This window comes from Phoenix dactylifera, unplaced genomic scaffold (assembly GCF_009389715.1).
Source record: "Phoenix dactylifera cultivar Barhee BC4 unplaced genomic scaffold, palm_55x_up_171113_PBpolish2nd_filt_p 000214F, whole genome shotgun sequence".
Taxonomy (NCBI): Eukaryota; Viridiplantae; Streptophyta; class Magnoliopsida; order Arecales; family Arecaceae; genus Phoenix; species Phoenix dactylifera.
The window spans coordinates 621,315-646,433 of record NW_024067725.1 but is presented as its reverse complement, the minus strand read 5'-3'; the positions used below and the strand labels follow the sequence as shown (position 1 = coordinate 646,433).

At 37.4% G+C, this 25,119-nt stretch overlaps 1 protein-coding gene across 1 annotated transcript; it reads left to right on the top strand.

Moving 5' to 3' along the window:
• The first annotated feature begins 1,361 nt into the window (after positions 1–1,361).
• On the top strand, positions 1,362–25,119 carry LOC103715359 (U5 small nuclear ribonucleoprotein 40 kDa protein). The gene is made up of 7 exons (XM_008802958.4): positions 1,362–1,814; positions 1,921–2,269; positions 2,353–2,509; positions 10,236–10,280; positions 11,738–11,900; positions 20,980–21,341; positions 24,480–25,119. Exons 1-7 carry the CDS (start codon positions 1,596–1,598, stop codon positions 24,796–24,798), a joined length of 1,614 nt encoding a protein of 537 aa, XP_008801180.2. The 5' UTR covers positions 1,362–1,595; the 3' UTR covers positions 24,799–25,119.

Here is a 25,119-nt window from a genome sequence, read left to right as displayed (position 1 = left end):
CTAAAAATCAGAAGAACATCACATGATAGGCACATGATTCAATTCCTCCATATCATTTCAACGAAAATGGATGGAAGAGTGATGTTGGGGAATATGAGTAAGTTGAGGGATGTAGTTAAAAATTCTAAATAGTGGAAGCTCAAGGAAACTTGAGAAAGGCAAGAGGGTGAAAATATATTCTTTTCCAAAAAAAATAATTGTGCCTATGCATAGGATTAAAGATGCCATTTCTCTAGCTTGCAACGAATTACCCAATCTTGTTGGAAAATATCTTGTTCCACGCAAATTGTGGGACAATGGTTCCAAAATCTACCGCTAGATTAGGAGAATCATGTTGTTCCAAAGGACTTAGCACAAGGCCATTCCATACCTAATTCTTCACTTGCTAGCCTGTGTTGGGTCTAGTTCTGCAATGATAAAAAATATTCAACACTTTTAGGTAGAGTTGCAAATGGGTTGCGTTGATCCACGACCTTAACCAAGTCGTAACCTGATCAAACCCAAACCGATATGTATTTGAAGACTCATGGGTGGATATTGTTAAAAAAATTGGAGTGACCTAAAATTCAAGTTAGGTTTTGATTCTATATTTTTCAGCTTGACTTGGTCCATATATCATTTAATTCTAATTAGGTCAATAATAAATGTGTCCGACCCTCTTGACTCAAACACAATATGCCTCGATCGAAGGACCCGGTTGTTACACCATCTTCTTATTCACTCTAAATATCTTCCCAATTCATCGAATGAACTCTCATTGGATCTAATATCTTAACAACTATCTCTCTTTTCATTTATTTTCACATCATTATATCTAAAGATTCATTTTCATTATTCATTTTGGTGGATTCTTATTTATAGTATTCTCAAGTATATTAATATATACTAAAAATCTTAGTTTCTAAACTTAAGAATGATTGTTTACTGGAATAAAATTAAATTTTTTGAATGAAAATTCAACTTTAAGTTGGCTCTTTCAAATTTTATTTAAATTTTTTAATGATTTCATATTTAGTTACTAATTATTATGTTTTAGGCACTAAAGAATAGTTAGAAGCTTGGCTCAAACTACAAATTCGGCTCGTCCAATCCCGACTGGAACCTAAATATTTTTGGCTGGGTCTGAGTCATAATTGATCCCAAACCAACCGAAATGACCTGCTATGTTGGTTTTTATGGACCCAACCCAATCCAATATGATCGGCTAATAGGTTGGATCTGGTTCTAGAGTCTTGAATGTGAACCGGGTCGGGGCCGATAGGGTCGACCGTTTGCAGCCCTACTTTTAGGTCACTTGCTCTGCACGTGTTCGGCCCACTTTGGCTATTGTGCACGTCCCATAAATAGAGGGGAGCGGAAGCGCCTCTTTGATGATGTTGCTCTCCGGTCTCCTCTCCTCTCCCTCGTTGCCGGTGCGCTGCCCCTTCTGAAGCCCACCCAGTGCATGTATCCCGCAGTCCAGTTTATATCCGTGGACGCACCTGGCCAAAGAAAAGACCAGAGAGAAGGCTAGGCAGAGTGGTAAAAGGGGTTAGAAAAAAAAGGGGGCGACACCCAGAAGCAGAACCAGAAACGGAACCACTGAGTGCTCGACGATGGACCCGCATCTGCTGAAGAAACCGAAGCTGGAAGAACCCAGCGATGTCAACGGAGACGAATCTGGACGGGGAAGAGGATATGGAGGCGCTGGAGGCGGCGGAGACAACGAGCCCGACGCCCTACAGGAGCAGGAAGAAGCCCTTGTCGCACTCATCGAGCACCGCTCAAAGGAGTACGAACATCTCAAACAGAAGGTCGCCTATTTCAAATCTCAGGTTTGCAATCCTTTCTTTGATCACCCATTCTCTTGTGCGGGCTTGGTTCGCTCTTTGTCACATCAATCGCCGACTGGTGTTGTATTCTTGATTTCTATAAATGCAGCTTGATGAGGTGGAGAAGAAATTGAACGACTCGAAGGCTAAGCTGGCTCGCCTTCGAGCGCGCGCTCCATCGAGAACGGCTACTAGCGACGAAACTAGACCGGGGAGAACTGAAAGCAGATCATCAAGTCCTGGTTCGCGCCCGCAGCTTGTTATACCTTCAGCAAGCACAAAGTTTCGTAGCCAAGCAGTGAACAATGCGAAGTCCAAAGTACTGGATGGAATGAGCAACAGAGGAACCTCCTCTAGTGCTCAATCGAGCAACGTGAATAAGTCGAGGCAAGAGTCGAGTAGCAGAGCTGTGTCGGAGAAAAGTTCGGTGCAAGAAAAAAGAGCCAAGAGGAAGATCGGTAGTCAAATTGTTTTCTTTCGTTTTGTTTCCCCTTTGATACCTTTACCAAAATCCTTTTTATTGGTGTCTTGGTTTTTACAGCACAGAAAGAACATCAAGATTTAATTCCTGTTATACGTACATATTCACTGCCGAACCAAATCAGATTCCAACCAGGCAGTGTTATCTCTAGTCAGCACAAAAGGAAGCTGCGAAGTCTGGAGGTCTGTCCGGTTAATGATCAACTGTTTGTGACGAGGTAAAAGAGCATATCTGTGTTTATGTGCACGATGATATGGTTTTTAGCTGTTACTTGATGGCAATACTTGTTTTCCTGTGTGGAACGATGCCATCAATAAAACAGATGAAGTGAGAGTAGTTTTAAAGACCAAATTGCAAACACATATCTGCTTCATGTATAGTCAATGATCTCTACTTGTGAAGTTGTATCACATCACAACAATTTTAGTTTAGAGAAAGGAATGAAGATGTTTAATTGTTGCAATCTGATCATGTGCAGTCTGTATAAACGAGACTACTTCCTCATATAGTCATATGCCTCCAGTACTAAAGTCAGGAACTCCAGCCTTTACAGACCATGCTATAATGCCTGTCTTCACTAATGATGAACATAATTATGTTAAAATTTTTTCCCCAAGTACTTGGCTCTTTTCATCAGTTTATATTAACTAATAGTGTTTTGAGCACTTAAGTTTCATTTTCTGACTCGTCCTATCAAGTTCTGACATTTTAAATCAATTAAAATGATCATTTTGGTGGTGATGCGCATATCTCAAATGTGCTCTTTTTACTACAACTCTAATATTGAAACAAAACCATTAAAATTGGTAATTTGTGGCATTGGATGAAACTGAAAAAATCAATCTGGAAGATATTGGATCCTAAGGTACAAACTGTAGACCATGGTAAACATTAAGGTCAAGATATAGTCAATCATAATATAAAAAATTCTCTAATCAGCTCTTGTGCTAGCATCAACTTATAACTCAGTGCTCAATTACTAATCAGGCATCTTTAGATATGAGGGCTGCCAATGCCATATGGATGATGGAAGTTACATGGCTGAGCGTTAACTTCGATTGGTCAACAATGTAATGTGTACAAAGCAAAGCATATCCAGAAAGAAATAGGAAAAAAGATCTTGCGCCACAATGAATATTTAAGGAGCTCCATGATCTTTTTTGGCACAGGACAACACCTCATTATAATTCACATAGTTCCTTCTTCATGTAATTCATATAAGATTCATGCCTACAGTCTAATAGTACCACTAGTATTGTTCTAAGAAACCATATGTATTATGTACTATTGGATCATAGGTCGTAAAACAAGGCATACTCAATCTGTGTAGGATGCAACTAATAAGATGCATAATTATTATGCTTATAGATGTGTGAGTTGGATACCCTGCATCTATCCTTTGTCTGCTGAATGCTCTTGATATTTGCTATATTACCTAGACACTTCATTTTTAAGTTGTTCGGGAGTGTTGACATTTCTGGACACTTGGACATGACATGACTTGACATAGTTGGACACCACTTTGAAACGTCCTGCAGACATCAGCAAAAAGTATCCAACACACGGAGAGTCATGCAGGGGTATCTTAGTTTTAAATGTTGGACATTTAAGTAAAATGTCCTTAAGTTTTTCTGGACACTTCAAGCAAAATATCCTTTTATTTTTAGCATATAGTTATCAAGATTATTTGCACACTTTAAGCCAAGGTTCATTATATTTTCAATATAAAGTTCTCTCTCTTACATGAACACTTTTTCAATTGGAATGTTATTGTGTTTCTATTCGATCTAATAAGTACCTAGTGTCAGAATTTAGAAATATCTATATATTATTTTAGAGAGGCTGCTGGATATACGCATGCGTGTATGTTGCAATGAGCTACCCATATTGTGAGTGCCATGAGTGGTGATCAAGAGGGAAAGATATATTAATCAGTAAGTAGAGACTGGCAGGGATGGTTAACTTTGGCATCACATCTTAACCTTCCTTGTTTCCCTTTATTACTTGTTGCTGACTGGCTATGGTCATCACAATGGGTTTGAGTATATGAATGGATGGAATAACAGAGAATGGCACATGGGAACAGAGAGCATAGTCTCATCATCATTCTAGAAGCAAGCATGATGGAGCCCACAATCCTCCATTGTACTGCTCAAAAGTGAAAAAAGAACACACAATCCTTGTAACAATCTAAAACATCTAAAATCCTTGATGATGAAACCATGACATATGAATGCAACCAGACAATTAACATTTAGAACACTTATCAATTTATGCGAAAAATAAATCTGAGCCATTACCAATCACTAGAGAAAAAAAGGCAATTAGTGGATGTCGAAGCCCCATCTTGTAAACTCTTTATCCCTTCGGATTCCTAGAGGCTAGGAAAAGGCAAACTGATCATTAGAGCAGCACTTCTCCTTTCCATGTCTGATTGTCGTTGATCTTATATCATGCTAGGTCAGCCAATTAGGGATTGGATTCAAAACCGGAAGCTGTAAGGCTTCGCCGTTTGAGAACACCGGGGGTTCGGGGGGTGTCTGTTGGAAAGCCTTCACCATCTTCATCATTTTCTTTGTCATATATTCTCATGATTGCACCCTCCATTTTCTAGCTCATCCTTGACTGTGAGCTCTTGAATGTATGACATGGGTCCTTCATGGAAGTATGAAACTTGAGGTCTTACATCCACTGCACAATAGAGATGAGACAGCTAAGGCATGAAGGGAGGTTGGGAGAGCTAAGAAAGGGCAACTAGTGATTTAAGGAGAGGAGAGTTGCATAGATAGATGGAGTTAACCATCCCAACCAGTAGCTTTTGATCAGTTAGTATGCTTTCCTTAATTGATGGACATGCATAAAGCCAACAATTCATATACATTGCTTCAACCTACACGTGTGTGTACTACAAGCATTTCTCAAAATTTCAAGTTTCTCTCTCTCTCTCTCTCTCTCTCTCTCTCTCTCTGAATAAGCATAAAAACCCACAAACACATACGTGTGTACATATGCATACACACATGCATTCACATTAACACACATGCGCAGACATCAACATGTGTGTGTATAGATGTATATGTGGATACGATTATAATACAAATAGGGTGTAAAGAAAAGATTTTTTATGCACCCATCACCAAATTCAATATTAGTTTTCCAAAAATGTAAATTCAAGCTATTGAATGTGGTCTAGAAGGTCTAAAATATCCATATACAAAAAAATATATGATTTGGAGTCTACTAGCCTATGCATCAAGTCACCCTAAATATATAGTTGCAATGGAACTTAGTGTTTTGGGTGACTTGATTCACAGTCTAGGGGTCTAGAGAACATATGATTTTCTGTAAGTAGATGTTTTAGGCCTTCTAGATCATATCCAGTGGCTTCTTTTTTTTTTTTTTTTTTTTGACAACCAACATTGAATTTGGTGGTGGGTGTAAAGTTTCTTTGTTTACACCCTATGTGTATTACAACCGCACTCTATATATATTTAAATATAAATATATATACGTATATACGTATATACATATACACATATACATATATACATATACATATATGTACATATATACATATATATACACAGATGCACACGCTTACATATGGCCATATTTTGGAAAAGACTAGATGATAATGGTTATACATATATACATGTATGCATATATATGTTGTGACCCTATGTCTAGATTTTTGGAGCTCCTGTGTCTGACACTTGAGGACACTTAAATACCTATCACCTAGGCCAAGTGTGCAGGTAACCCTGCATATTTGATATGGAGACAATGACTTATTTTTAGATGGAGGAATGATAGACTATGAAGATTCTTATGGGATTTTTTTTTTTTTGAAATTTGGAGTTATTTTAATCCGCTCAAACAATATATTAGCATGTTTAGAGGTTGGTCATTCTACATGATTAAAGTACTGTTCATATTGACCTATATCAGCCTATATGCTCACATTTATAGGCCAACATGCATTACTATGGTGATACAATGACCCCGAAATAGAAAAAGTTGGTGACATGCTTGGTAAGCTAAGTCCTGATATGCATCATTAGATGTTGGTGTCATAAACATTCATACTAAAAACCTTGTATCACAAAGCGAGTAGAAGAAAAAAGAACTTGGAATTAAAAAGGAATTAAACAAGGGTCTGAAGTACTCTTTTTTTTTTTAATCCATTTACTTGCTAATGACTGGCATAAAAGCTATATAATTGCTAACTTGCTTGTCTCTGGATGTAAAGCTGTAGAAAAAGGTTTGGTCAGACACTGAAATTTGTTACTTAAGATATGTTGTTATTCAATGTACTTTTGTTGTTGAATAGGGTAAGAATGCTAGTTTTGAGTTTGGGCATGTGGAGGCTTTAGAACCTTGTGAATTACCAACATATGATTGACTGGAAACACGGAATGTGCTGAAAGAATACATGAGGCTAGTTTATTTATCTTTTTCACGAATTGTTAGAATCGCAGAAGGGCATTTGTAGTGCATGAGTGTATTGAATCTAGACCGTAAATTACGTGCTCCCTTTTAGTCTGGGACGTGCTTAGGCTTTAGAACCTTGTGGATTGCCAATATATGTTTGGCTTGAGACACGGAATGTGCTGAATCCTGAAAGAATACGTGAGGCTAGTTTTATTTCTAGTTTATTTATCTTTTTCACCAATTATTAGAATAGCAGAAGGGCATTTGAAGTGCATCAGTGTATTGAATCTAGATAGTAAATTAGGTGCTTCTTTTTATATTAAAAACTACAGAAAAGACTGAAAATGTTGGATGCTTGTGATTAGCCACCAAGTTGTTTCTTTCCTATCAGCCTCATGTAATAGGACAATTCTGCAGGGTTTCCCATGGCATTGTCAAGTCAAATTGGTCAACATAATCCCTTATTTTACTTGTGGATCTTAGTTAACAAAATGAAGGATATTCTTAATGAAAAACCATGTAAGCGAAATCTCTCTTGGTGGCTATGTCACAATCTATTAAAGAGCTTGCAATTACATTTGGTGCCGATTCTGCTTTGTTGGTCGGACAAGCAATTGTTCTGCAGATTAACATAGGAAATTAGCATGGAGATGCAAGGCATCCTTCGGATTTGGGCATAAGCCCTGTTAAAACTTGGTGTCTTAAAGAATAGCAGTAAGAGGCTTCAATTTTAAAATTTGAAGTCTGTTAAAGGGAATATAACCATAGTAGCAAGAAAGGTCCTTTACAAGAATTTAATGTAGAGAGGAAAAGAAAGAAAAGAAGTATGGGGAGAATAAAAGATAGACAAGGGGAGAAAAAGAGAAAGAAAGGAAGAGGGAAAGAGAATGTCATATGTCTCTACTTATTCATGTAATGTACATCCTATTTTTAGTATTTAGTATGAAGATATCAACTTTTGGCAGTCAAGTGACAGAATTTTCTAGTGAAAAGCTAGAACTTTGAATTACGATTTAATTTGATGCATGCCTGGCATCATCTACATTTCATAATAAACCTACTAGTTTGGGCCCCCAAAACACTACACCTTACACATTTACTTAATCAAATAATGATATGTTTTCGTATCTTCAGTTCTTCACTTCAAGCTCAACTGTAAATATCAAAACTTACAAGCTTGGAGCCACATTGCCCTTCTGCAATCTATAGCTCAGACACTAGGTTTGGAAAGGAGAGAGTCTGCTGGTGATTCAATTATGACAACAAATTTAAATCTCAATGTGCTCGTCTGCTAATAGTGCACAACTGTTAAAAGAGGATTGTAGCGAGTGGTATAGGCCCCTATCTTCAAAAAAAGATGCTAAATAAAATTGTAAAATTGTCCTGGCCAATGCTGTCACCTAAAATGTGATATTCTGACTCATATGTTGCGTGAGAGACGATGTCCTATTTATTCTATAGAAGATGGGGGTCACTGAGGAAGAGTTAGCAGCCAATAAGAGAACAGTAGTCTAGGACATCATTGTTCCAATTGGAATTTAAATATGGCAAAAAGCCAAAGGAAAGCAATGGAATAATGTAGCAAAGCACATAAGTAGAGTTCCTATGATGGCAAAGTCCCCAAATGACCTTTAAATAAAGAGTAGTTTGAGCGATAGGTGTCATGCTTACTGTGATGGGTGCCGATATTGGCTTCGCAAGGACTGCGACCACCAGCACTTGAAACATGTCCTCAACAAGGTACCAGCAATAGGTGATTATTTGACAACTCACCATCATACCATTATTGGTTTAGAGCTTTTAATGAACCTCAATTAAGGCGGGAGCACTGTTATCACCAATCAAGCAAGCACGAGAGGTGACGTAGGGCGTAAAATTCTCGTGGAAGAAGTGTCAATCATTTATGAATTTTTGCATTATCCAAATGAGCTTGCTTTGTGACCTGTTAGGGATGAAGGACTTTTCACAAGGAAGGGAGAAAAGGCTCGAATAGAAAATGCATTAATGTGCATGATTTTACTCACACATACCAAATTTGCATTCTCAAAACCTATTAGCTACACAATAACTTTAGAGATCATGATCATTATGAAAGCGCTTGCAATGAGGTTCTGGATGGTAGGACATACAACAAGGACCAAGAAGGTTAATAGACTTTGATAACATGTCATAGTTTGTTAGCGATAATAGATATTAAAAGACTTTGATAGCATGTCATGGTTTGTTAGCGACAATAGATATTAAAAGTTATTGAGGAGCAACATCAAAAGAGTCAGCAGTTTGTGAAGATGTACGAATTGAAAGAACTTAAACCTCAGTCAAGGATCCTATAGTAGAAAAACCAAAAGGAGTACAAACAAAAAACAAGTTTTAGATTTTAGGGGAAGCATATCAAGTAAAAAAAACCACATTATCTAGTTATGGTCCTGGCAATCTGGGGTCCTGGAGGGACCAAACTAGAGACAGACCTAACCTTTGGCCTCTTTCTTCTTGCACAAAGTGGCTGCACAAGGACTCGAACCTGTGTCATTGTGCTCGTCAGCCCAAGTTTTTTACCATTGCATCAAGTAATGACCCTTAAGCATTGTCAAGGAAAATGCTCAAGAAAAATGGCAAGTTGCAGTATATGGAAGTTGTGTGGTATGATTGTCTTTTATGTCTCTTACTGCTCTCTAAAAGCATTGTGTGGTGGTGGCACCCAAATTTTAATCATGTGTTTAGTGAATGCCCCTTCCTATGCAATATTTGTTTTGATGTGTTTAGAGTGGAATGACTGATGGCTCAATTGTAGTGCAGCCCAAGGTCGGCGGAACTGTTCCAAATCGGGTGGTTCCGCCCGTTCTGAGCCGTATCGGTGGCTCACTGGTACGGTTCTGACTGTAAAAATGAGATAGTTGCTGGAGCCGGAGAAGCAGAAGGAAAGAGAGAACGAGCGGGAGAGGAAGGGAGGAGTGGGGTGGACGTCGGCGGAAGGCCGCGGAGGGCCGGCCGAGGCCATGGCCGGAGCCCTGTTTCGTTTGAAATAGGGGAACGGCCGCGGCGTTGCCTGCCGTGGCCTCCGCCGGCCTCCCTCTCCTGCTCGCTCTCTCTTTCTCTTTTCCTCTCTTCCACAGTTCCTCTCTCGGTATGGGTCCGGCACGGCCCATACCGAGTCGTCCCGCCGGAAAACCGGTACGGTGCCCATTACCGGTTTTTCCGGCCTTGCTGCAGTCTATGCATAAATTCTGGACGAGCTTTTATTTGTTTGCATCTGCCAACACTCTTTTTCTTTATGAGCAGTAAAATGTTAGCAGAATGTCTATTTTGTTATAATCCCATAGCAGTTCTTTCACGCTAAATATAAACTTATTTAAGGTTAATGCACAGTCTGGGTTTTCATTTTATGATTTTGTCCTTTGTTGTTTCCATCTTTTGTAACTCATCAGATGTCTTCTTCCAGCATCAGGACATTATGGACTATGTGATTTTTGACTATTTTTATGCTTTGTTGATTACTTTTATTGATTTTGCAGTGCACTGGATGGAGTTGTAAACTTATGGCAAGTGCAGGTTAAAGGGTAGAATTCTTAATCCTTGTCAAAATGTTTTCTTTCGGTATCTGATTGAGTAGCAGTATTTGAATTCCATTGTAGCACTTGCAGGATTGTGGTATTAGAATGTTAACAAGTTCTTGAGCTGTTTCTTAGGTAGGCAGTGTCATGCTGTCTATTTGCACAAAAGTCAGAGCTTCTGTTGGTTGGGAAGCTGCAGATGTAAAAGATTACCTAGGAAGTATTTAAGTAAGAATATTAAATAAACTTTCTATCTACCTATTACATTGGACAAAACTGAAACAGTGAATAAAATCAATCAAGTGAGAGGCAGGCCTAGATTCATGTAACAATTGTGCATGACTAAAACATTAAAAACTATGCTGTATCAGAAGCTAAAGGGAATTGGAAATAAGCTTTTACAGCAAGTGGGGCTTCTCCTATAACGCTCTTGCAACTAGGATCTTCAGTCATCCTCAAGCGTAGGAAGGACTGACTTATAACCACTGGTCTTTTATTTTTTTCCCCTTCTCTGTTTATGTTCTGTATAAAACTGATTTCTGTACCAGGGTGAACCATATAATTAGAGTAAGTTTCAAGGTTTTAATAAGGTAAATATCAATGTGTTTAAAAAATTTCATCAAATGCACTCATAATTACGTGAAAAAAATTTAAATTTGCCCTATGTGGCTATCTCAAAAGCATCTAGAAATTGCCTTCTCATACACTAAAAGAAACATATTTCACAAAAATAGCTTTGACATTTATATTCCCTTCATTTGATTGATACAATATAAAAAAAGAGATCTGACTTTTATATTTTGAAAGAGAATACATAATACATCTTCTAACAGGTTTTATGCATATTTAAAAATAAATTTAACTGTTTGGAGAAATCAGGGATAATATATCTGTAAATTTTAGTTAGTTAACAACTTAACATGGTATATATAGCTGTTCACACCACAGTCCTAAAGTTTTTTAAAATTTTGGAAAACATCCTGTCATTCACAATATATTCATGAATATATGATTCTGTGAAATGCTGCCTGATATTTGGGTAATTTATAATTTATTCAATCTTCCGTACATGTTGAATTAATCCTCAACTTTCTTTGTTCATGATAATACTTAATATTTGATGGTATTTGTTGTTATTGTTGTCGTAATTACTTCTTTCCTGCTATTGATTATGCACAGTTTAATATGTATTTCAGATAAATATATGTTGTTGCCTTAAAAGTACTTGCAATAATAACATATCTTTCCGAATTCCTTCAAACATTTGATTTATTTTTCATAACTATTAGTGGATAACAAATTGTGGAGAATATTGATTACTTGTGAAGCTATTTTCTTGGTATTTTCATTAGACTAAGCTTGTGCATACACTAATTTCGTCTTGAATTGCTTATTTCTCTTGCTTTAGACATTAACTAGTGCCTTTCCAATATTTCACTGTGTCAATACTTTTGTGATTGTAGACCTAGCGCCTTGCTACTGAGCACTACAGATTGTGTATCGCCAAAGCAAAGGAGGTGGCCAGAAGATGTAGCATGGCACCCTGATGGAGATAGCTTATTTGCTGCATATAGTGCTGATGGTGGTGATTCTCAAATATCAGTTTTAAATCTCAATGCGTCACAAGTAAGAAACACCTTTAAGAAGTTCACTCTGTAAAGATACTTATCTTTTACAATGATTCTTTATTGCATTTACTTATCATCACCACTCAAATCTGACTTGCCAAGTTCTAATAATTTGACTCAAGCAAGTCAACTTGTTCACTCAGGTAGCCAAATTTTTTAAAATAGATAACCAAAATTAAATCTAAATTGAATATGTAAAAAAACGTAAAAATAATACAATTGAAAAGTATTTCTTCATAGAAGAAGGAGATTGTGAATAGTTTGGCACAATATATTTATATGAGAATTCAACTACTTAGATCAATTGGAGCATGTGGTTTTGTGAATAATGATAATGTCCAAAAATTATCTTTTCCACTTTATATGATTAAGCCTTTTTGGCTTTATTTGGTTTGGGAGTCAGAAAAAGTGGATTAAGTATATCTATGCCTATTGAAATAATTATACGACATCATTCTTCTTTTTGTTTGGCTACTGTATCTGGAATAATATCTGGTTCAGGGTGCTTTTGTCCATAGAGAAAAGGCAACAGGAATATATGATGGTTTTATGCCAGGAATAACTAATGATAGCTTTGTCTTGGAATAGCTATGCAAGGCGTAAGCAAGTTTGACCAGCATAACTGTTCCTTTCTTATGCGTGTTTTTTAGAAGCTGTTTGCCACACACAAAGGCTTAATCCAACTCTTATGCCTGCCATCTTCCGGAACCATATGCTCCTTTCTCTCTCTCTGGATGGATGTGTGCCCCCAGTTCTAACTTCTATACCAGACATGTCCTAGTTCTTTCTCCATCAAAACCATCCACTCGGTCCTGACTGAACATATACTGGAATTCCCTTGCACTGTTCCTTTGAGAGAACTCACATCGTTCTTCTTAAGAGTCCTTATTCTATTATTATTATAGATCTGCTCTGTTAAATCCCTCCCATGCCCGATCCATACTTCTTCTTCTTCTCCTTATTATTATTATTATTGGTAGTAGTAGTAGGCACATTGAAATTATTTTGGTTGTTATTTCTTATTCTCCTAGCCAAAACCCAAATAGTTAGTACTTAGTAGGCATACTAATATTATTTTTGTTGTTATTTAAAGTTTGCCATAATATTCTGGCATTATTTTGGTTGTTATTTAAATTATGCCACGCCATAGTTTGGAACTTTAGGCCCACCTCCATGTATGCATGAATGTAGGGTTTTTAGTTGTTTGGCTTGGATAAGGTTTTGCATGATTGAAGCCTAATACTAAGTATGCCATATCATACCGAACCGAATGGTACAGAGTGTACTGGTTCGGTGCCTATATGTGGTTCGGGGGGCGTACCGACATATACATTGAACTGGCCCCTGCACCGAGCGTACCAACATAGTAATAGAGTGGCACTGGTATGGGGCTTGTTACCAAGACAACTTACCTTGCCTAATATATTTTTGAATTAAGCAAACTTCTCTCTCTATATATCCCCTCCCTCCTTCCATCCCTGATCTGGCATCAAATTCTACAACTCAACCAATTCTATGAAGAGCCCTTAACTCCAAAAGAATAGTCATTGCTGGCTATATCTCTCTTTAAAAGAACGGTTATTGCTGCCTATGTCTCTCTTTAAAAGAATGGTTGCTGCTGGTTTTGTGGTTTTTTGAATCAGGTTCCACATAAAACCATCAGGGACCATTCTGGAAAACGGCATGGCAAACATCAGAACTGTATGGTCCCATTCAGTTTAACAAAATGAATTTGTTATTTAATTTAAGCATTATTTTTCGTCAGCTTGCTGCAATAATAAATACAAGTTCTTAACATGATAAACTACTTTAAATAGATTTGGGTTTATGAAGAGGTAAAGAACCATGCACCATATTGGAAGGATTTCTTTATCTTACAATTCTAGCAAAATATCTTCACTTTCTAGCAAAATTCATGTGTATATAGAATCTGATATTTTAAGTTGGGTGCTTTTAAAGCTTTCAAGCTGGTTAGTAGTAGTTTCAAGCAGGACTGTCAATTCTATTCTTTTTAGAGACCCCCCTCCCTTCTCAAAAATAATTACTAAACCTTTATTTTTTATTTATTCTTCTTGCATTTCCTCAAACCCGCAAAAGTCATCCTCCAATTATATTTTGGAACTCGCTATAAGAAAGAGGCATCCTAGTGTATGATACTCTCACTACTGCAGGGTTTGGAGAGGGTCAGATGTATGTAGCGTTACCCCCACTTGTGGAGAGAATATTTTTTCTTATTTCTAATACGTGACACCTAGATCATGATGGAGCAACTTTACCCTTGCGCGAAGGTCCACCCTCTTGTGTGTTTATAATTAATTATAATTTAGAAAGTTTGATCATAATGTATAACTTTGATGTCTTTATATTTTATTATTAGTTAAGACTACGTGCATTTGCATGTGAACTTTTACTAGTATGCTTGTCGCTAGTGTATAAACTAACAGCCTCCGAATGATATAATTTATAATTGTATTTTAGGTTGCAAGTTTAGAAAAAATTGCATCTACTCAACTAAGTATTGTGATTGACGGATGAAATTTTGGAGTCATCAAGTAACTTAACTCATAATAGGCTTAGTAAGACTTGACTAGCTTCTACATATTTCTTCAAAAGATAAACTTGCATGTGTGTCCACACATAAAAACACAGTTTTGAGAAGTTGTCAAAGAGCTTGAGAAGGCTCCCATAAATGAGCAAATGAAAGAACAATCACTGAACTATCTTCTTGTAAAATTATTATTAATGGAGTATAAACCTTATTTGGATGTTTGCCATATCTTAGCATGCTTTGGTGAAAGAATGCTTATAAGATCATGATTCAAGTCTTTGTGTTTCCCTTTCTTTCTAACAATATGCATCAATGGTGACCCAATCCAAATATCAAGTTCACTATCCAAATCTGCGATATTAGTTTTTACCTTATGTTCATATGTTAATGAAATGATTTGAAAGAGGAGCTTGACCTGTGGCTGTGGCTGTGGCTGGGAGAATAGGCTATTGTTATATTATCCCAAAAACGGAACCCATTTTCCTAGAGCCTTGTGAAGAGATTAAAACTTGAGCAGATAAGCCCCGACTCTACTCCTATCGCATTTTTTAGAGGGAAATAAGGGGAAGTACTGCTAGAGTATTCAATTGATTATCATAAGTCTGCATCCCAACCTCAGCTACCATGCAAGTTGGTTCAGATAACAGCTATCTTTAATATGAAACTTAGATACTCAATCTAGAATCCTAGATAGTTTCTAGGCTCGCAAGCCATTGAACAGTGTTTCGTTCTTAGTGGAAAAATTTACTAAATTAGCAAATTAAAGGGGGAAAAAAGAGAGAATTGTATGCAGCTATACCTCAGGAGATTGTAAGCCAATGATGCCATAATAGGCATTTGTTCCTATGATTGTCATTAAACCTAACCTTCTTTTGGTAAGGATTAGCAATAGGGTTATGCATGCAGAATCAATGTAACCTAATGTGTCAATGAACAAATGGGTTACACTAGTAAAAGTTTGGAAGTTGGAACCCAAAATAGTAGTCTAGAATTGATTTGAAATGGGAGCGTATAAGCAATTGCGCAACATGGCATGATTCATAGTTATTAATCAAAGCTTTTAAAAATTATTACATGCAGGCTTTTCATATTTAGTAATGAATAGAAATGTAAGATTTGTGGAGCAGAAGCATTTTAGATGGAGTCATATGTTTAGATTCTTGTAACATGAGAAGGGAAACGTTGAAAACACTAAGAAGTGGCACTTAATTCTTTCAATAGGTGCAACACCTTTGGTACAACCTTGCCAGTTGCGACTAGTTTCACCACTTTAGAGTCCACCAAAACCTATGTCATCATTGTGGTTAGTTACATTGTCATTTTCTAAGTTAATGGCACAATATTCATTGCATTTGACTCCTATAACCATCATATGATTTGCTTAAGTATGTTCTTTGCTGATTTTTCTTTCCCATTGGAAATAATTTGGCAAGAGAGTCTCCTTGAGCATTTTGCCATGTTGGAAATTTGTTGATAGACATTGGTTGATCTTGTTTTTCTTCTTATATGCCTTTGTTATACCAAATTTTGAGAGTAATACTCTATAGTTTAGGCCAAATGTTTGAGGGAGGTGGAATATGTTAGGGTTGGCCATATCGTCTCAAAGTGCCTGTTCGGGGCTTACCGAACTGAGCCGATGGGAACCAGGATGGTTCGCCCTATCGACTTAGAGTAGAGGCTTGGTTCGATTACACCCCCCTCCCCCAACCAACTCACGATCGCCCCTTCCCCACACTCCATGTTCGAGACTTCTCCTCGAAATCAACGCTGCTCGCACCCCCCTGCGACGTCACCCTCTCCCTCTCTCTCTCACTATGCTAGGGGTAGGGTTAGGGTTAGGGTTTAACCCTCGGCCCAACCCCTTCCTCCCTCCCTCTCTCCCTTTCTCTCTTTCTCTCTCCTTTCTTCCTCCTCTCTCTCTCCCCTTATTTTTGCTATACCCCGGAACAATATGGTTCGGAGCCGTACTCTGTCGAAGCGCAGCCAGTACACCCTCCAGTATTGGTTCGGCGAATGTTAATACTGTTTCTCAAAATTTTGGTTATCCATGACGAATTTTCAAGAAGAAACTTTAAGCACAAGCCCCACAGTATTATTTCCATGTAAGTGAAAGAAACCTCCAGTAGCACCTTTTAAGTTCATCAACCTCCCACAAATAGTTCCTTCCAGTATCTGATAACCATTATTTTAGTGCACCAAGATCTTCTGCTAACTAGATATTTATGTGCTAAAATTTTCATGCATAGATATGGTACATGGCATTTTCTTGTGTTAAAATTTCTAATGAAGAGGATTTATCTGTGTGATTTGCAGATACCTCTTAGTTATGCTAGGTTGCTTTAACGATACATTTGAGGGTGAAAAGGAGGAGTTTCTTTTTTTTATTTTCCTTTTGCGATAATTATGAACCTATTATGATGGATATGATGCATGGTTAGTTTTAAAGTTTATGATAATGATGTTATCATGTGGAATATGGAAATATTTACTGTGACAAAACATTGTGCTTTATGCATGTTTTTTCACACACATATAAAAATGTATATTTATCCATGTTCTATCCTTATAATCTGATTTTTCCAGATTTATTGTATTCAGATTCACATCTGGCTCTATGCTTTATAGATTTAGGATATCTTGACTAGCTTGTATTCAGCTGTGACCTGTGAGTTTGAAGACTAAAATTTTGTTATCTATGGTTATGTTGTTGATCATGTTCATGATGTTTATCAAGTTGTTATTGATGTTATTGAGTCTTCGGGAGGACAAGATGGGTAATTTGACTAATCATTTGTCAGCCAAATCACAAGGCCAAGCCAAAAAATTCTGATTCCCTGCTTGTTGCAAATAAAAAGATACAGGGCTTGGCCAGATCTGGTAGGCCAAACACCACTTTCTTCTTCGTTAACATTGTAATTTTTCTATCTAAAGCATCTTCCATTGTCTCCACTTTGAATTTCATTGCTATGATTTCAAAACAATGAATGGGCCCCATTTCTTGTTCATTTTTGGGCCCCTTCCATTTCCTTTTAAGTTTTAACCTTCCCTTTGACTATTCTAATGGCCTAATGAAAATCAATATCATCTATTGCTTATTAATCTAATCTAAGGGTGGCAGTGGGAGCAAATAGCCCCCTAAGACCACCCAATCTGGCCTAGAATTTCAGTTTCAGTCCTAGATGCAGATCCTGATCCACAATGGGCCGGGTTTCAACTATAGGCTGATGTATACCTGAAAACATGATATCCTAGTTTTACATATGTTTATCTGTCTATGATATTTTTTTACTAATTGATATCTTTCTCCTTTCATTTACTCATCTTTACTCCATCTTTGCATGTGTCCTAGTCCCTAGGGCAATTCTCTTCTTCTCATGGCAGAATTTGCATTGTTTCTGGCAAACATCAATACAGTGTATAGGACATCAATGAAAATCATACAGTGACTCTCCTTTTTGTCCTTGGCTTTCATCCTCCTCCTGTCAATCACTTTTGTTGAGATGAGGACACTTCATCCAATGTAGGCAGTGTGTCAAAATCCTCCTTTCTTGCTCCAAGCTCCAAGCTCAAGAGAGCCCAACAAGTACTTGATAAAAACTAAATGCCCGATTGTGAGCTTGACCCTTTTTGGGTCTATATTTAGACAAGTGTAGAGTCAAGCTCAGGACTAAGATACATAATTTGAGTTGGGGCACCTAAATCCTACCCATTTCCACCTTGATGTAATCATATCTGGGAAATTTGGCATCATAAAATTGTGCTAGGAGCACCAATACAAGTTGCATTAGCATGTTGAACATGATATTTCTCCAACCTAGGTAGATTGATTGACATATTTGTTCTTTAAATTTTAACTCATTTATACTTTTAAAATAGTTTTCAAATTTATGATGAGGATGGTTGTTAAAAGTAAAAGTTTAGAGGTCCATAGATTGACATTTTTAGTTTGTTAAAAGTTTCATTATGATTAGGAAAGTCCTTCTTTATCTTCAATCTTATTTTTGGTATGTTTAGTTTTTAAATTGCACTCTCAGGTTGGAGCAAGGAAGTATTAAGTTTGTTATGATTGTAATTCTTAGGTGCTTCTTATTACCTGATCTTAGGTTGTGGTCTCCTTCCTGTCATTCCCTTATCAACAAGTTTCTGTTTTCATTCATACCCATGCTTCAGATATATTTTTCGTGTTCAAAGAAGATGGCGAGCATGTAGCGGTTGGGGGTTTTCATGATAGATAGCGGGTAGCGGGTGCTATAGTGGATGCCATGTATCCAAGGCTGGTTACTAAAACATATCAATATTTTTTCTAAGTATCAAAGATCAATATTTTGTATCAACTTCTATGAAAAACAAAGAAAAATTATCAAGGGCAACGCTATGAAAGATCATCAACTTGACATCCTAATATCATGTCAATATCTGTATAATGCAATGGTCAACAACCTATTGACATAATATCATCATTCACCAAATATAGTAACATCATTAGGATAAAGATGGCCTCAATCACATAAGATCAACCATAAAATAAAGATGTCCACAATGGCATAACCTCAACCATAGAAAGATGCCCACAATTATATGACATAATCTACCAAATAAAACATCAATATATAGATAATATACTCTAAAATCTAGGCAAAAAAGTCAAATGATGGTTGACTATCCCAATGATCAATCATCATCTGTTGCTTCGAGGATGTCTACTTGAGCTTCTGAACTAGAGATGCCAAGTCATCCATCTTGACATATGGCTTTCCTTCTCCTTCTCATCTGATTTTGATGACTTATACTAAATTTCAACAATGTTTATGTTTTCATTCTTTCAAGGTTCACCGAACTAGTATCAGGGATCTTACTGGCCGTCTACTAGTTCGTTGAAGTACCTGTACATATTATACTGACCTGAAGCATTCCGGAACTAGGGGGAGAGATAGAGGGGAGAGGGAAGTGAGGGAGGGGGAGGGAGAGAGAGAGAGGAAAGAAGCTAGGGGTCAGGGATCTAAGGCAAAGCTGGTCTCACACGGGCAGGGCCTCAATGGAGAAGTGGAGGTGTCGAGGGATTCCATGGCAGAGGGTTTTCTTGAATTGAGAGGGAGAGGGGGAGAGAAATGTGGAGGAAGGGAGGCATGCATGTCGATGGTCCGTGGTCATCATTGTTGGCGGTGGTGATGATGATAGAACCCTAATCCTAGTGTGAGAGAGGTGAGGAGGATTGGGAGGTGAGGAGGGTTGGGAGCATGGTATGCCGTATTGGCTCGAACCGGACAGTATGGGGCATACCATACTATATCTATTTGGTATCGGTACATACAGATGGCGTACCGATACTCGGTATGCCAAAAAAATTCTGTACCGTACCGTACCGATACTATGCTAGTGTGGCACCGGTACGGGGTTCGGTACCGAGACGGTGAATCTTCATTGGGAGGGTTATATGAAATACCGAATTGCTTGAAACCACGTGGAACCAGGTAGTTCTGCATGGTTCTGGTTCGTCCTGGTTCAAGGCCTATACCAACTCAAACCCATGTCTTATCCTAGTAACCAGCTAGCTCGAGTTGGAACACCTTGAACCCCATGGTTAGGGACAAGATGGATGACCTTGAATTCTTTTATTTCTTTTGTTTCTTTAGGCTTCCTCAACCGTGCTTCAAATCAACCCTTCATTGTGAAAGGCTTATTTGCAAAAGAATCCTTCAGTGACCATTCAACACCTTTGCTATCTTCAAAATCCTTCACTACTATGTGATCTCTTTTCTTGTCTAAACTCCTTTACTTGAACCTTGCATTGAACTTGACGAAGACAGTCATTAGTAGCTGCTTTTTAGTGGGTTTTTGCTTGTAGTGTAGCGGCTGCTATAGTGGGTTTTTGCTCGACATATCGTGCACCATATGGCTGAAGCTTAGCATAGTAGTTTCAGGCTGAAACATCTATGGCAGCCATTTTTTTAAAACAATGGATATAATCCCTTATATTTGGAAAAACAAGTGATACATTTGGTTTCTTTAGTTGTTCTTGTATCTGAGTCAGTTAGTGTGGTATTGGAAGCATGAATCTTTCTTATATGCTCCTATTTTTTCTTGGTAAGAATGCTGTGTCAAGTAACATGTCTGGTATTTAGGGATTCATATTTTGAATATCCCTTGTCTTTACTACTGGCTGATGATATGCGATTAGTTTCTCTTTATGGCGATATGAAGCCTTATGTTTTTAGTTGGTTTCAGATTGAATGGTATCCAATAAGAGAAATTCTCCTTTTGTAAAGTCTCCAATCTTTTGATTCATGTCATTTTTTGAAAGCAAGATTATGGCATGTCAGTTATGATGTTCTAGGTTGATAAGAAGACTAGTGACTACTTGTAGTTTTCTCCAATTATGTCCTCCATCTCACCCAACTTTTGGAAGGCAATAAATTTTCTAACTAGCCTGTTAATTGGAACATGTTTTTCTTTTGGTACATGTTAATGTATGAAGATGCATAAATTTATGTCTTTACTTATAAATACTCCCTTTTTTGTGTTTGAACAGAAAAGGGTCACTTTTTTAGAAGCAAAGCCTCATACCAAGGGCATTATAAACAGCATACTTTTCATGCCCTGGGCTGATTTATTTTTTGCAACTGGTGGGAGTGACCATGCTGTCATTCTGTGGCATGAGAATGATGATTCATGGAAGCCCAAGACCATCCATGGGAACCTTCACTCTTCAGCTGTTATGGGAGTAGCGGGGCTACAGCACAAGAAGATTATATTGTCTGCTGGTGCAGACAAAAGGATCATTGCATATGATGTGTTGGCAGGGAGATCTGAGTTTAAGAATCAGATAGAAAGTAAATGCATGAGCATTCTACCAAATCCATCAGACTTCAATCTGTACCTGGTGCAAACGGGGTAAGTGAATGAATGTCTAGCATGACTATTGGACTATGAGATATTTTCTAGATTCTTATGCTGTGTTAAAACTCTTCTTGCAATAATTCTTTTGCTTATTAAAATTTTAAAAGAATTTTATGGTAATTGTTGATATTCACTATATCCTGACTTAGCCCTTTACATATATTAATACTGTTAATTTGAGTTTTTAAGAAAAAGAAATTTTAAAATTGCTAAGTTTGTGTGTGTTACAATTGAGGATCTCATCCAAAATGACTAGCTGGAAGGTATTATTTTAGCTCCTTGGTCTTGTATAAGTATCCAAAATTTACCAAGCGAATAACCAGTGTGGAACTAAATACATGTATGCACAAGTCTTCATATTCTCCTCCTGTTTAAGTTATGGCATTCTTGCCAAGTTGAGGGTCTAAATCCATTCAAATTCAATTACAAACACCACGATCAACTCGTGGTCAACTCAAATATACCCGTGCTGCAGTGCCTCTTAGTCCACATAGGTCATGGGCCAGGTTCGCTCTAATATTATTTGTCACAACCCAGGACCTCACCCAAAATGACTAGCTGGAATGGTCCTGTATAAGAACCCAAGAGTTACCCAGCGAATAACCGATGTAGGACTAAACACACGCCTGCATGGGTCCTCACAATGTATGTGCGTGCATGCTGATTCAGTTAGCCCATAGGAATTGCATATTTAACCTCTTATCTCATGTGAACTTTCTTACTCCAACCTTGAAGTGTCTCCTTAAAAAAAAGAAAACAAAAAATCCTGCATCATTATTTTTCCATCTTAACAAGGATCACCTGTGTTGGAGTTATTTTAACTTAGTGTGGACTTTGAGATGACCAAATTGAGATATCACCTGCACTGTGACAACCTTGAAACCATTCTATCAAACTTTCATAAAGACTACATGTATCTTGTTTATTCATTAGCAACAACGGTTGCACTAGAACAGCATAACTGCACACAAAGGGAAAAACTGTTTATTTTAATTAATATTCTACACTTCAATTGCTGGTCTGGATCACTGTTAAGAATTTCATTTTCTTTTGTTTTTTTTCAATATTGATTTTGATGAAATGGTAAGAAGACATCAAAATATGAATATTTCATGCAAAAAAAATCTAAAGAGCTTATTTACTAAAGATTTTCTTGCAACATGGGACGTCTTTAATGTTGATATTCTAATGCTTGTTAAAAATTATTATTTACTAGGTGTAATGCAAGCAGCTGGTAAACATATCTAGAGATACCATGTAGCTAAAGGGTTGGTTATAGGCTTAAGTTACTCTGCAGAGCAGAAACTTTGGCAAACATTAATTTAAGAGCTGATAAAAAGCTAAGTTTATTTTGGAAATCCTTCCAAGAGCCTGGTGGATGAAGTGAAGAGATGCTTTGATATTCTATTATTGTTATGGGCCTCCAAACCTGACTAAAGGTAAAATTCTGTAAGACTAGAAGGCCCTACAATGTTTTTAGAATGTTGTGCAATGATGATTCCAAGCAGAAGAGAAGAATGGCAGAGATGAGAATGCTACATGTATGCACAATGCCAGGGTGTGTGCTATGCATGGTGTATTGCCATATGTTATGGCACACAGATACAATATAGGATGATATGAATAAATATATCGTGGCTTAGGCTGCTCTCATTTAAATCGGAAGTTGATTGTCTCGTGTTTAGGACATTTCAAATTTTCATTCCCTCCCCTTGACCAACTTATGTTGGTTTTCCAATGCTTGGTTCAAATGTCTTTTGGTAAAAAGTAAGATTTGAATTCTACCTGCGTCGAACATTTCTTGGTGGAAGGGGGGCCCAGTGGGGGATGCTACGCGGGTGGGGTTAATTCCCCTCCCCCCCTCCTTTTATGTACCAAAAAAAAAAGAGAGAGTAAGATTTGAACAATTCATTATCAAGATATCTACTGATAACCTTGGCACACAATTTTGGTCTGAGTAGTAATACTATTGTTAGGTTAAGGTTGTTGTCATCTTATATCGTATATAGCGTATTTTAAAATCAGGACCCCCCCCCGCCCAACTAAAAAATGTTCTTTTAAGCTTATGTGGCTGTAGTTATACTAATTAGTCTGATAACTACATAATACAATACATTGTGCATGTTTATTAGCTATCAACATGCATGTGCCCAACTAAAAAATGTTCTTTTAAGCTTATGTGGCTGTAGTTATACTAATTAGTCTGATAACTACATAATACAATACATTGTGCATGTTTATTAGCTATCAACATGCATGTTTTGGATAACTTACATTGTAATATTCGTTTAGATGACTCAGAAACTTTATAAAATTACAGAACATGTGGTGGGGAAAGACATATAGAAAGATGGATGGATAGAATGAAAGGAAAACCATATGAAGATTATCTAAGCATGCAGGTTGTGTATATTTTATTTGACACTTATATGTCCATGTTGCTGCATGTACTAGCAAAAATTTGTAGTCCACCAGAACAATTATGATGCACGGTAATTATATCTTTAGTAAAAATTGAAGCGAGAAGAATGAGTTCATTTGATGAAGCATAAGAGTTGCACCAATTGAAGAGAAGGTGAAGACAGGGTAGAAGATCTAAGGTGGCCAAGGTGAGGAGAGGGGCTTGGGTTTGTGTAGAAAGAGAATACCTTGTACCACATGGATAGATCTATGAAAAAGTAGTAGGAAATGCAATTTTAAACAGGAATGAGTTGGAAAGGATTCAAAAACGAACTCCAAATTGTTGGGCTAAATTGTGATGATTATGATGCTTTGCTTCTTTTTTTTAAAAAAATTATTTTTAAATACATACATATGAACATTTCAGTTCCTTTGACCATGCTACTTCTGTTTGTTGAAGTCCAGGCAAAGAGGGTTAAGGTATTGGAAAGTTCATGGAGCTTGTAGCTCTTGAAACTAGCCATCTTAAAAAGGACTTCTATTAAATAGGCACTTTTGAGGTTGCTCCTTTTACTTTTTTCTTTTTCAGAAAATGTGGTTGTGTTACTTGTTCATATCTTCTACTAATGTGTTCCCTATTTATATGAATCATCTGTCATGTTGCTTCATGCCCCTTTTACAGCCCCTGTTGATTTTTTGACTTATTTTGGCATCCTTTTTTTTTTTTGGCAGAGCACCTGGTAGGCAGCTTCGGCTATTTGATGTGCGGCTAAGGCAGACTGAGATTCATGCTTTTGGGTGGAAACAAGAAACCAGTGAATCCCAATCTGCATTGATTAATCAGGCATGGTCTCCCGATGGTCTGTTCTTATCATCTGGTTCAGCTGACCCTGTGATCCATATCTTTGACATCAGATATGATGGGCGTACCCCTTCTCAATCTGTGCAAGCTCACCAGAAGCGAGTATTCAAAGCTGTATGGCACCAATCACTACCACTTCTCACCTCCATATCGTCTGACCTTAACATTGGACTACACAAGATAGTCTAAGAGATTTTGTAGCATGGGCTGTTTTCACCACAAAAAGTCATTATCTAGGGTTTAGCCTCATTATGTTTATTTCATCAAGCGATGCTGTGGCCTTGAGCACTTTAAATTTCTGAAAAAGCATGTTGATCAAGAGATGATCGCATTGCTTAGGGTCTGGGGTGTATTCATTTCCAATGCGGGAGTTTTGATACTTCAGTATGATTGTAGATAATACAATCTATGCTACTGAAGGGGCAAGATATAAATTACTAAATCATTGAAGATACCTTTGAAGTTGTAGGCTTCAGCTGAGCTAATACAAGGGTTCAAATATTACATCTA